The 13,307-nt window shown below is 30.1% G+C and overlaps 2 protein-coding genes across 3 annotated transcripts in view; both read left to right on the top strand.

The window, feature by feature from the left end:
- Positions 1 to 13,307, top strand: part of LOC144854298 (uncharacterized) — a 123,198-nt gene that overhangs the window by 74,053 nt on the left and 35,838 nt on the right. The gene's annotated exons all lie outside the window — the stretch shown is intronic.
- LOC144854297 (high affinity cAMP-specific and IBMX-insensitive 3',5'-cyclic phosphodiesterase 8B-like) overlaps positions 1 to 13,307 on the top strand; it is a 41,859-nt gene that overhangs the window by 10,784 nt on the left and 17,768 nt on the right. For both annotated transcript variants that reach the window (XM_078712235.1, XM_078712236.1), the window contains 6 exons: positions 659 to 718; positions 2,478 to 2,624; positions 2,872 to 3,091; positions 3,382 to 3,470; positions 9,561 to 9,619; positions 11,643 to 11,735. In XM_078712235.1, the coding sequence (XP_078568361.1) occupies positions 659 to 718; positions 2,478 to 2,624; positions 2,872 to 3,091; positions 3,382 to 3,470; positions 9,561 to 9,619; positions 11,643 to 11,735 (668 nt within the window). The remainder of the gene's footprint in view (positions 1 to 658; positions 719 to 2,477; positions 2,625 to 2,871; positions 3,092 to 3,381; positions 3,471 to 9,560; positions 9,620 to 11,642; positions 11,736 to 13,307) is intronic.

The raw sequence follows: 13,307 nt of genomic DNA on the forward strand, positions 1-13,307 counted from the left end.
TGAATATGACTAAATGCCAATTTGAAGTTGCACCCACTACGCAGTTACGCACCACTTTTGTACTCCTGCGTTGCCCGTATGTTGAGCATATCAACGCAAACTTATTCTAAACAATCCTTGTATGCAAAAATTTAAGAAGCCAGCAAAATTATAATCATTGTCGTAAAATATAAAAAACATGTGTTCAGATGTATGCATTTTTAATAATATTTTCTTAATTATTAATTTAATATCAGTACTAATAATTTTTTTAACATATTGTGAAGTCCCTTTCCTGTTGACACAACTGTCTACATATGTGAAATTCACAATTTATGCAATATTAATGAATATGTACTCCTGATCAAAATATTGTGAAATACTCATTTTTTGTGTGTGTTTTTTTTTCTAAGGTGAATACCTTGATGAAAAATTACAAAATGGCCTATTCAAAAATTAATATTGTTATTTTTCATGTTTTGGGGACATTACATTTTCACTAGTATGCGACATAAATGCAACGCATAATGGATCAATCATAAGTGATGAATTATCAGAACTGTCATGGTTGGTCGACTAGCTTGCATTGTGCTTACATACTTGCGTTGTGGCCATAATATTTTTCCCCTGAAACTTAAATTTTATCTTTTTTTTTTCCTTTTTAATTTTGTTCTAACAGGTCTGTGCGTGCTACAAAGGACAGTGAACATTCAGTAATTTTGGCTGTTGTGAAAAAAAGGTTGGTATGAAATCTGTACATGTAATTTAATACTTAATGTTTTTTTAGTGTTGTGTTATTTCATTAATTCTTTATTTCGGACATCTATCCATAGAGAGATACACAAAAAAATGTGATGTGCCCATATATGGACACGATGATGCCATTACCATATTTGGGAATATCGCTACCATATTTGATAGTGTAGACAGAGCTTTGCAGTATTGTATTTTGTAAAAGTAGGAATCATAATGCAAGCTACTAACACATGTTTTTACAAGCCATAAAAATAATAATATTTCACTAGACATGCCTACTTATGATAATAAAACATCATTATATGATTGTTGATGTGTAAAACGAAAAAATGTCTAATTTTAAGCATCGTAATAGAAATGAATACATGAGATACAAAGTAGAAGAACCCCTATTTTACTTACTTAAGCTCTGTCTAGACTATATCAAACTTTATGTGTACCCAAATATGGACATGATGATGTCATATCACTACTATATTTGGGCACAACACATAAAGTTTGATAGTGTAGACAGAGCTTAAGAACCTGCCCAGAAAGGGCCATTCTTATTTATGCCAGTCTCTTCATCAGGTTTTCCTAGACACCTTAAATAATAATTGTTATTATTTTGTTTTTATTTATTTATTCAATTTTCTGCCATATACAATACAAAGAAGACAAAACAATTATAAAAGGGAGCAAGGAAAGACCAAACAGGTTCTAAACACCTATGCTAGTTGGTCAACCCAGAAAATGTTATAAAACATTTAAAATAAAAGAAAAGCAATTTAAACTCAATTTAAACCTTGGAAGTGGGGATAGGGAGATTGGTAAGCAAGCATTTGAACCACTCAACGCCCACAATGTAAGTGTATCTTCCAAGAGGATATAGAAAAACCAATAGGCTACTCAGTACATGCTTAATTAGACTACTAGAACAAAGCACTCTTTCTATTACAAAAGGCCTATTCTTTTGATTTTTGAATATTAAATACACTAAAGTAGTTGACACCTAACCTAATTAACATACAGAGATAATGATGTCTTCCATACATTGTACATTCAATATGCTGTATGAACAAGTTTTTTTTAGTTTTTAGTAAGAAAAAATGATCGATAATAACTGTAATCAACTTATTATGCAACATAATGGCATAAGTCAGCTTAGGAGGACTTGCAGATTTTTGCATTTTATGTTTTTCAGCCCTGTTAATGGTGATCTATGGTCACTGTAGGGTAATGATGAAATAAAATAAAAAATAAATAAATAAAAAAAATAATTATCCACTCCTCATGTTCTTTATACCTTCATGGCCTCTAGGTTCAAATGATAAAACGATAGTAAGATTTTGGGACAATAAAGGGAAGATGAATACAAAATGTCAATCTACGTATATGTATGCCCATATGACTGCTTGGTTGATTCATCTACTTGTAAAGCTCTGTCTACACTATCAAACTAGTTTGACAAAAAGTGTGATGTACCCAAATATTGTAGTCATATGCCCAACTATGGTATTGGTAGTGATATGACATCATCATGTCCATATATGGGCACATCACAATTTGTTGTCACATAAAGAACAGTAATCTTTGACGTAACATATTATTTTAAACAACCAAGAAATAATACAAGACATTAGAAACATTTTTTGTCACATAAAGTTTGATAGTGTAGACAGAGCTTTACTTTGAAAATATCTATTCTTATAGATAGAAAAGAGCTACACATTGGATCAGTAATTTTTTCCATTTTTTTTAAGCAACACGGATAGAGATGAAATATCAGTTGGATCACTACTATCTGCCGGATTCAATCGCCGTTTTGTCGAGAACACAAACACAGGAACATGCTTGAATGAACTTTTACAACTTGAGCACGGAGATGTGAAGAACCATTTCCGCTTGAGGTAGGGTTGCATGAAAATTTGCATTCATTTATGTTGCTTAACGAAGCGCATAAAATGTCAACAGTTTAGTGTGTATATTATTTTGCTTTGATGAGCATGTGCGTTCAAGCGTGGTTAAATAGTTTACTGTCGAGTACTGGATGAATTTCTTTTTATTTGTTGCTGTTTAAATCATAGAATTGATAATATTTCTATTATTTCGTAATACGTTAAAAATAATATTTTCTTAACAATTTTTTTTGCGCAGGGCTGCGGCAGCTTTGTTCACCGCATTAGAGAATACGTCCGATAGGGTACACATAACAGACGAGCATCACACGGTCCAATACGTGAACAGTGCGTACGAACATTATATAGGATTTTCAAGCGAAGAATTATTAGGCAAAGAAATATCTGACATACCACAAAGCGACAAGAATAAGACAGAACAACTTGATACAATATACTCGCAGCTCAAAAAAGGAAAGGTAAGGGTCAACTGGAGTTGCGGTTGTTATGTAGAGGTTTGGGCACTTGACTATCACACCGAAAAATGTGGGTTCAAGTCTTGATAAAAACAACTCCCAGTCCACTCAGCTGTAAACAAGTATCTAGTTGAAAAATACTATGGATGATAAAGGCAGTGTCATCAACACATTTATCACCGTCGGATAAATTGTTTCTTCATTATCAGTTACCAATAGCCTCCTCACTTGAAGTTGAAAACCTGGATAATCCTTTAGTTTCAACACATAATCATAATTTATTTTCCATATAGTCATGGGAAGGAACAATGTATTCAAAGAAAAAGAGTGGAGAAAACATTGCACAACAAGTACACATCACCCCAGAGGTGGGATATGGAGGGTGAGTAGAACTAATATAATCTGAATCATGATGTTTGTAGAAATTGGTTGAAAGGTATCATCCAGAAATCACAGATAACTAAAGCTCTGTCCACACTATCAAATATTATGTGATGTGCCCATATATGGACATGATGATGTGATATCACTACCATATTTTGCCATATCACTACCATATTTGGGCATATCACACTTTTATTGTCAATCTAGTTTGATAGTGTAGACAGAGCTTAACAATAACATGTGATTTTATTTGCAGTGGTTAAGGTTTTCACCACAAGTTACCTATTCATTCACCACTCACAGCCTCTTAGGCTTAGATTTTTAAATACAATACAATGTTTATTGTAGTTTCATGTAATAATATTTGTTTGCCCAATTGCTGTATTTACATTACTAGGCTTTGGGGCACGTTCAGATTACCCTAGGCCCCTGGCCTTTTTTCATTACATTTAGCCTTAGACGTATTTATTCATTATTTATTATTAGACTCAATTGTAAATTAGGCCTACACTTAAAGCTTATTTGCATTGTCGGCTGTTGATATAAGTTAAAATCAATGTTTATAGTAGACCTAGCCATACATACTTACCTAGAACCCTTATTACAATGTTTTGAATGTGCATTATATATAGTAGTTAATTGAATTTTAAAATACCATTCCCTTTAATTTCAGTTCAAGTCTCCACACCCCCCCCCCCCTTTTTTTTTTGTTTACAAGGATACCCTCTGTAAACTTAACTTAAATCAGTAATAAACAAATTGGTAACTTGAATCCATACTGATGGCTACACAGGCTCATAACTTGACTGTATATCCGTGGGGGCCATTTATAGACTTTTGATTTATTAGGCCTACATGCAGTACTAGTCATGTGAAATGCCTCGTAAAACCTACTCCAGCCTAGCACATCTTGGTACCAGTTTTTACCACCTGGCTTAAACAAGATCTGTATTTATGTTTATCATAGTATTCAGGTATATCAATTATTATTGAATAAATTCATCTGGTTCCAAATAATATTTTTTTTTTTTTTTGTGGATTTTACTTTTATGTTGAACCAAAGAAACAATAAGGAAACATTACCTTCATGACGTTTCAATCTGTCAACTGCTTCAACTGCTTCCAACTGGGTTGGAATGTTCTGGTTTTTCCTTATCGTTTCTTCGGTTCAACATAAAAGTAAAATCCACAAAAAAACAAAAAAAATATATATATCAATTATTATTCAGTGGGCTATCAAAAATGAAAATTGGTGAAGCCTGGTTATTTGATGCAATATCCACAGCATTATTTTTCTTTGTCATTACATTGTCAAGCCATTAGATCATCTAAAAATTCCACTCTTCATCATTGTTGCTTAACAGCACAAATAATTACAACCTTTTAGCATACCACTGTCTGTTTCATTTATCTACAAAGAAAAATAATTACTTCCCGTATAATCTATTTAAATATCCATTTAAAACCAAAAACTTATGTAACTCATTTATTTGAAGATACATTAGTTGAAGATTTAGGTCCAATTTTCTACAGACAAGAGAAATAATCGATTATAATAATTATAATAATAATAATCCTTTTTTTAGGTCAATTCAATGAACTTTAATTGTTTTTTTTTTTCAATTCTTCTACAACAAGAATTCTTTTTTATGATCCAAGTCGCAAATACAATTTTCAGAAAACCCAAACATTTTTTATGGCAGGCCTCTAGCTTTTGTAGAGTTTCCTAGTTACTATTTGGTTTAACAAAAAATAATTTTTCAAAATGTAATAAATAAATATGGATCTATAAATTAATTGATAATGCTATCTCTTAAACATTATTGAGATGACACAAAACAATACATATTAATATAAAGAAAGCATTGATACCGTAGGCCACTGCTAAATAGATAAATACATAATGTAATAATAATAAAAATCATAACTACATCATAGATATGACGCACATTCATATAAATGATTGCATGACGGATGGTATAGTTAATTTTAATTTGTAACATCTCTTTAAAAAAAACATCAAATTTTTAGTATATTGTCATTAAAAATATATTCCAGAATATTGAGAAACAGTTGTATTGGATTTAAAATAAAATGGTTTAAAAGAAATCCAAGCTTTACAATGAAATATTATGTTATCGACTCTCTCCCTCGGAATCAGTCACACAGAAATCAAGTTTATAACCTCCAAATCCTAAATTTGCGTCTTGTCATTTTATACAGCTTCTTGCGTGACAGTGTTGGTGATCCATGCATTTGTTTCGCTAATTAATTACCGTGTTTGGTTTTTAGTTGAGAGTATAATGCACGAGTAATGCCATCGGCGCAAACGTTCAATGTGTTTAAAAAATGTTTTGTGACAGGTTTATCTATTGTTTCATAGAATACTGCAAAGGTTAAAGTTCAAGTACGACGGTTGTTGATTGAACAGTTAATGTGAAATGAAATCTATAAATGAATTTTTTTTAAATTTGAATTTTCAACCATTGCTTTTTCATTGCTGTTTATAATATTAAATAATAATAATGATGATGAATTAACTGGTTCAGGTTAAATAATGGCTTAATTTTTTTATGAACTTTATATACATAATAATAATAAATCTGTAAAATATATTCATGATCAATATTACTGTTGTGTAGTATCAATAAGCTACATGTCTGGTATAGATTGTATAATATTTGCCACATTATGTTTCTGCTACAGTTTATTCTTGTCAAATGGTTAGGAAGGGTTACTAAAATAAAAATTTTTGGGTTAAAAATCTTTTTTAATTTATTATTATTTACATTTTGTAGTGTTACTCATATTATTTTGACAAATAAACACAACTAAAATAAGGTTTTATGCTGCACTATATGTTTTCAAAGAAAAGTAAAATAAACTTGAAAATGTCTAGATGTTTTGGTTGTTAGCCAACCAACAACCATCATTATTCCAGAAGATGGTTGTAACTTAAGCTCTGTCTACACTATCAAACTTTATTCGACAAAAAATGTGATGTGACCATATTTGGACATGATGATGTCATATCAGTACCATATTTGGGCATATCACTATCATATTTAGGCACATCACACTTTTTTGTCAAACTAGATGGACAGTGTAGACAGAGCTTTACAAAACAGATTTTCAGCTTTATTTTATTTCATTGTTATTCATATATTGTACTGCAAACTTTATGTTGCAATTTTGTTTTCAGAAATATTGCCATCAGTGGAATAGGGATAAATAAATGTCAATGCTGTCTCTATGATGATCAGTTCTTCGTAGAACTCTTTTCCCAATTGAGTTGAATTTGTAAATAATTAAATGAATATATTTTATTGCATTTACAGCAGAAGATATTGTAAGGATTTAAGTAACAAGAGTATATAATGTGATTTTGATATCTTTTGAAAATATTACACATTTGAAAAATGTATTTCAGATTCCAGTCACTTCATTAAAATCAATAAAAAATAAATACTGCAATAATTTCATAAAAATAATTTTACTTTCTATGAATATGAAAGAATAATTGTAAACTATTTTGTTTAAAAAAAAATAAAATCAGTTTTTGATTGATTGCAAAATGTTTGATTGCAGACATACACACAGGTTTAACCTTTAGTTTAATTAGCAAGGTTGTGTTTTCACTACACCCTTTAAAAGCTGAATTGTCCATCTAATCAAAAATATTAGTAAAAATTTCTTTAAGCTAAAATTGTGTGTTTTGTAACACGCTCTACTAGCCGTGGTTTTCGCAAAACACATGTTTTATCCACTACACTGCAGGTTTGTGGCGTCACTAACAATTTGTATGTCCATTTGTATGTCTTCACTTCAATTCTCCGTTTCTAGTCTTAAATAATACATTTCAATTTAAACTGCAATGTCATGAATTTTTCAGTTTATTTCGTGAGCTGAGATTGAAGTGACAATGAATCTATATACTGGCTTTCTACAGTACAAATGTTAATTTATTGTTGTTAGAAATTTATTTGTTTATCTTCCGAAGACAAATACTGTACGAAAAGTATATTTATAATGGCTATGCCTCACTTTTTTAAGAGTTTATTTTATATTATTATCATGTAAAAATTAAATAATATACAAATAATGAATGTTTACTAATAATAGAATTGTTTTACTAATAATAGTTCGTACTATTGCACACCATGTGACCCACAATCGTTCAATCAAATGTCAGGAATTTATTTAGATGTTAATATACAGTATAATTAATAATATTTAATACTAATCCAGAGTCACACGCTGAATTATACTACTACTGTGAGTCCTGGCTAAGTATAATCACAATAAGTGCTTTAATTATTACATATTCATTATCAGCTTAGGATAAAATACACAAAACAGACACAATATAGCTTGACGAATCTCAATTACAAAGCATATGATTGTACAATTGGCCAACTAGGAAGTGGTGGTATTTTCATCATCATACTGTCATATTCAGAATCATATGTAATTTTTCTTACCGATTGTTATCCACATCACCATCTTTAAAAGATTTTTTTAATATTCTGTTAAAGATGTATTGTCCCCCTGAAAAAATAGTATACTGTAATACTGTAAGCCATTTAATGTCACATAATAGTTATCCACTTTAACAACAAAATTTATCGAAAAAAAAAACTGTAAATTAAAGCCAGTAGGTTTTTAGTTGAACCATTTATTTAGTCTTTACAAGTGAAAACATAATTTGTTTTGGTTTTTTTTCTACGGAAGTGATTAACTTCATTTAAACTACAAAATAACACACTCAAAGTATGATTTAATTTATTTTCATTTTTATGTTTTTGGGTGACAATACATCTTTAAAGTGATATACATTTTTTTATAGCAGGTAATCTCTTTAATACCAGATTTATAGGCTGATTAAATCTGCTAGCAGACAGACATACTCGCTAAATAACATTAACAATGATATGTCATAATCATGTGGGTGACATCCAGACATATCAACTTTATTCTGTTTTCAATCATAGTGAACTTCTGGTAAATATGTTTAACTCTGCAAGTTATTAAATACAAACACCGGCCTAGCTAATATTTACTGTTTTACTTAGTAGTGTAAATTTTTATTCATTGTGTCGTACAAACTTTAATATCACCGGTCATTATTGATTGATAACTGATATTTAATCATAAGCCCTAAAGCTCTGTCTACACTATCAAACTTTATGGGATGTTTGTGATGTGTCCATATATGGACATGATGATGTCATCACTACCATACTTAAGCATATAACTACCATATTTGGGGACATCACACTTTGTCAAACTAATTTGATAGTGTGGACAGAGCTTAAAGTTAAAGTTAAAATTAAGAGAAGCCCGCAATCTTATTTTCTATCAGCGAGTGAATCTTACTAGCAAAGGGACATAATCTTTTTTTTAGTTAAAATATTGCTTTGATGATTACATAACCCTTCTTTCAAGCTTTTTGTTATTTTGGTGGAAATAAAGATTGATTGATTGACTAAAATGTAGCTTCCAAATAAATTACATTATTATTTAACAAATAAAAACAAAATGCACATGCTTGTTAGCACGTCATCTTCATTACAGTATTAAACTCTATAAATTGAGATCACAGAGATTGTAATATTGGTTTTATTTTGAGATACAATTTTGATTATTCCAGGACATTTTATACCGTAATAGCTTCTTTCCTCAGCTCATCATCTTAATTAGTTTTTGGACTGTCACAGATTGTTTATATTTTAAACTATAAATATTGTAACTAGGTTAAATTAAATATAAGTAATTTATTTCCTTGGCAACATCAATATCGATCAACCTCATTCAAAGTTACTATTTTTCTTTCACCAGGTTCTATTACACTAATTCAAATAAATGTACAGTATATAATGAAAAAGTAAAATACTCAAATAACTTAACCAATATTAAATAGTACGTACTATTGCACGCCATTTGACTCACAATCGTCCAATCAAATGACAGGAATTCATTTAGGTTTTATATATTCTTGTTCATACAGTACATGCTACTATATGACGGAAAATAATAATATTTTACAACCAATAATATTACTAATTCGGATTTTTTTTTTCTTTTACAGAAAGGTTCGACAACTTGTATATGTCAGCAAAAATCAAGAGTATAAAGATGGCTTATGTGGTAAATTATTTTTTATTATTATTTTTATTTATCATTAAACTCTATCTACACTATCAAAATAGTTTGACAAAAAAGGTGTGATGTGCCCAAATATGGTAGTGATATGCTTAAATATGGTAGTGATATGACATCATCGTGTCAATATATGGGCACATCACATTTTTTGTCACATAAAGTTTGATAGTGTAGACAGAGTTTAAGGATGGATGGCCTAATATTTCAGCATTACACATTATAGATAATAAATGTGATATTATAGTTTATCCTGATTATGATGGTGACTGAAACTTTACTGTTGAGTACAGTTTGTGTGTTTATTTAACAGAGTATTTTGAGTTTGGAGATTGAAAAAGCTTGCATTCGTTAACTATTTTTATTCAAATATTTTTCTGTTGAGCACAACGGTTTTACAATTTCGAATACAAAAAGTACTCAATGAATCTTTATATTGACCACGAAATTTCCAAATCGAAAAACGCCAAACGAACGAATTACAAACGAACGTGCAAAGAGTTCTATCAATTTTGACCATTACAAGAAAAATTCTTCATACTGTCTTCTTTGCAAGGTCAATTCTTATTATATGACGTCAAACACGTGTAGTTTTAATTCTCATATATTATACATGCTTTTCAAAACACTGCACTGTATTTGCCAAGTAGGTCTACGTTTTTTAAAAGCTTATTTTAATAAAGATTGCTTGTTTAAAAGAGATTTTACTTCAGAAACATGCAATCAATTGCATTTGGTGACGTAAGCAGCTCAATTGTAACCGGTAAAATATAAGTGAAATTGAAAAAAAAAATAATGTGCTCCTTCTCTGAAATCTTCCGTTAATGCAACAATCACATCAAGCTAGTTAGAGTAAATGCGTACAGCGAAAGGGATTTAAACGTATTGGATTGTGAATAAATTGACTGTAGAAACTGATTTTTTAAATGACAATTTAAACAGAATGTTGGAAAAAGTCATTTAATGGCACCGTTTATTAAAAGCTGCAGCACATCTATTTATTTGGCATTTGGTGTGTTCGGCCACCATTTAATTATGTGTTTTTGTACACGACCGTAGTGCAGGAGTTGGAGCTCACTGTATTTAGCAAAATTACAATCTTACAGATCTCAAATAAAACATTTCAACGTATGACAAGTACTATATTCTATATTTTTATCTTCCTACAAAGTCCCTAAATTTGATATAAAAGTGACGCAAGCGATAATTCAATATTTGAAACAGATAAAAATAAAATATTGAATCATAATGACTTTGCTCACTTTATTCAGAATTTTTTATTATCATATATTTTCCTACACTTTTGCCACTTATGGCTCCCCGTAGAATAATACATTAATGTTTGTTATTGAAGCTTAGAAGTAGATATAGCATTACAGGGCGTGATTTGTACAAGTATAACATGTGCTTAATGTGTTTTGTTGACAACCAGCTCATTAGTGGTATTGTAATATGCCAATGTTAACATTGTCGACTCTGTCTCGAAAACTTGAAATGTTATTCCTGCATAAAATTATCTGTACATTTAACCAAATATTACTGTATAACTTATGTACAAAGCTTTTAGTTTTACTATGCATGTTTTTCAATGCATTTACATTTTTTGCTGGTTTTTTTTCTAGGATTTTTATTTCTTTCATTCAAGAAGTTATACATAAAGTTTATATTTTGTGTACAATTGTTCTTGAATGAATACATTCTCACTATGCATATTTCTTCATTTTTTTTCTAGTACAGTATTTTTATTTCTTTCATTCAAGAAGTACATACAATTTTTATTGTTTATTTTTGTGTACAATTGTTTTTGAATTGATACGTTCTCTATCTATCACCACAATGGATGATTTCAAAAGAGATATGTTTATGCTAATGAATTTTAGTTACATTCATTGGTCATTGTTCAGATAGAGGAAATAGTTGTGGAAATAGTCATAAATATGTTTGAAACGTTTCGTTTAGGAATATAAATATTAGATAATATTTGTATGCATTTTGCTTTTAATTATTTCAGCTACATATGATATCTTAAGAGGCGGCGGAATTTCAGATCTCAGAACGTTCCAGAAGACTGGGTATGATGGGTGTTCACTAGCCAGTGAACCAGGTATTTTAATTTATTTTTAATTTAATCAAATCAAAATGAAGTCAACATTTTATTGTCCTCAAATACAAGAGTATATGGGAAAATTGTTATTTAACACAAAGAAAAACTACCGCCAAAATAAAATGTAAAATTGCACAATTCTCTAAATTAAGTAATTTGTTTAGAACAATTGTTGCAAATATTATACATCTTCAATTATAATATGTCGTTATTAGGCCCCTATATAGAACTCATAAAGTGCTTCACACTATTAAGCTCTGTCTACACTATCAAACTTTATATGACAAAATTATGTGATGTGCCCATATATGGACATGATGATGTCATATCACTACCATATTTGGGCACATCACACATTTTTTGTCAAACTAGTTTGGTAGTGTAGACAAAACTTAAGTTATATACTCTGGTACAAATTTAATTTAAGTACCAGGCTAGAGATGGGAGATGGTCTTTTTTTATTCATCGCTACCAGGGATGGATCCAGCATTATAGAATTTATACGTTATGCTGTCACAACATAGTTTGGTAGTGAATCCCAATCATTTATTACCCTGACCACATGTACTGTTTCTGATTTTGACCAAGACAAAATTCTCAGAACTGAATCATAGTATGGATTAGCAGGCTTTAAGTTTATATACGGTTCTTGTTAATCACCGACCTACAGTGCCATATGCATTACGTTTATCTCATTCCACAGCCTAACCTGCTACTAAAACACATATATTTACTTATATGAAATTTCATAGTTTTGCCTGATAGTGAAAACACTGACTACAGATAAAAAAAATTGATCAATGTTACACTGTAAACTTCATTAGTGCGAATGCAATGTCTTTGTTTAGATCATAGACAATACCTAGGCCAACTGGAACCAGTAGCAATTAAAGACTTCAATGACATCAAATGTTTGCGTAGAACAAACAATTTTCGATTCTGAAAACAGTTTGTTGTTGATGACAAGACAATAGACTATAATTGTTTCTTTCATACGGCCTTGTGGAAGAACACATTTTGTTTTGAAGGAGCCTCCGTTTTAAAATAAAGATACAAGATACACGAAACTTTATTATTATTATTAAGATTTTATTATTATTTATTAAAATAAGAAGAAAATTGTGGCATAAGTATTTTTCGTGGCAGTTAGGATTTCAACTCAAACAATATTGATTTTGAAAAAATATATTTGTTTACCATTTATGGTGATAGACAATAGACAAAAATATGAAGGCTAGTTGGAACCTAAATCCATGCGGCAATTACGATTGTTATTAACGTCACTTAGTGTTTGATACCCAACACTTTGCAAACAGTATTGATTGCCTATAGGAAAAAATAAAAGAATTGAATATTTATAAGTTTCTAAAAAGAGAAAAACATATGTTTAAAGCTCTATCTACACTATCAAACTAGTTTGACAAAAAAAACTGTGATGTGCTTAAACATGGTAGTGATATGCCCAAATATGGTAGTGATATGACATCATCACTACCATATTTGGGCACACTTTTTTTGTCAAACTCATTTGATAGTGTAGATAGAGCTTTACTCCACCATGTAGACTACTCC

The sequence above is a fragment of the Antedon bifida genome, chromosome 10 (genome assembly GCF_963402885.1).
Source record: "Antedon bifida chromosome 10, ecAntBifi1.1, whole genome shotgun sequence".
NCBI classification, from domain to species: Eukaryota; Metazoa; Echinodermata; class Crinoidea; order Comatulida; family Antedonidae; genus Antedon; species Antedon bifida.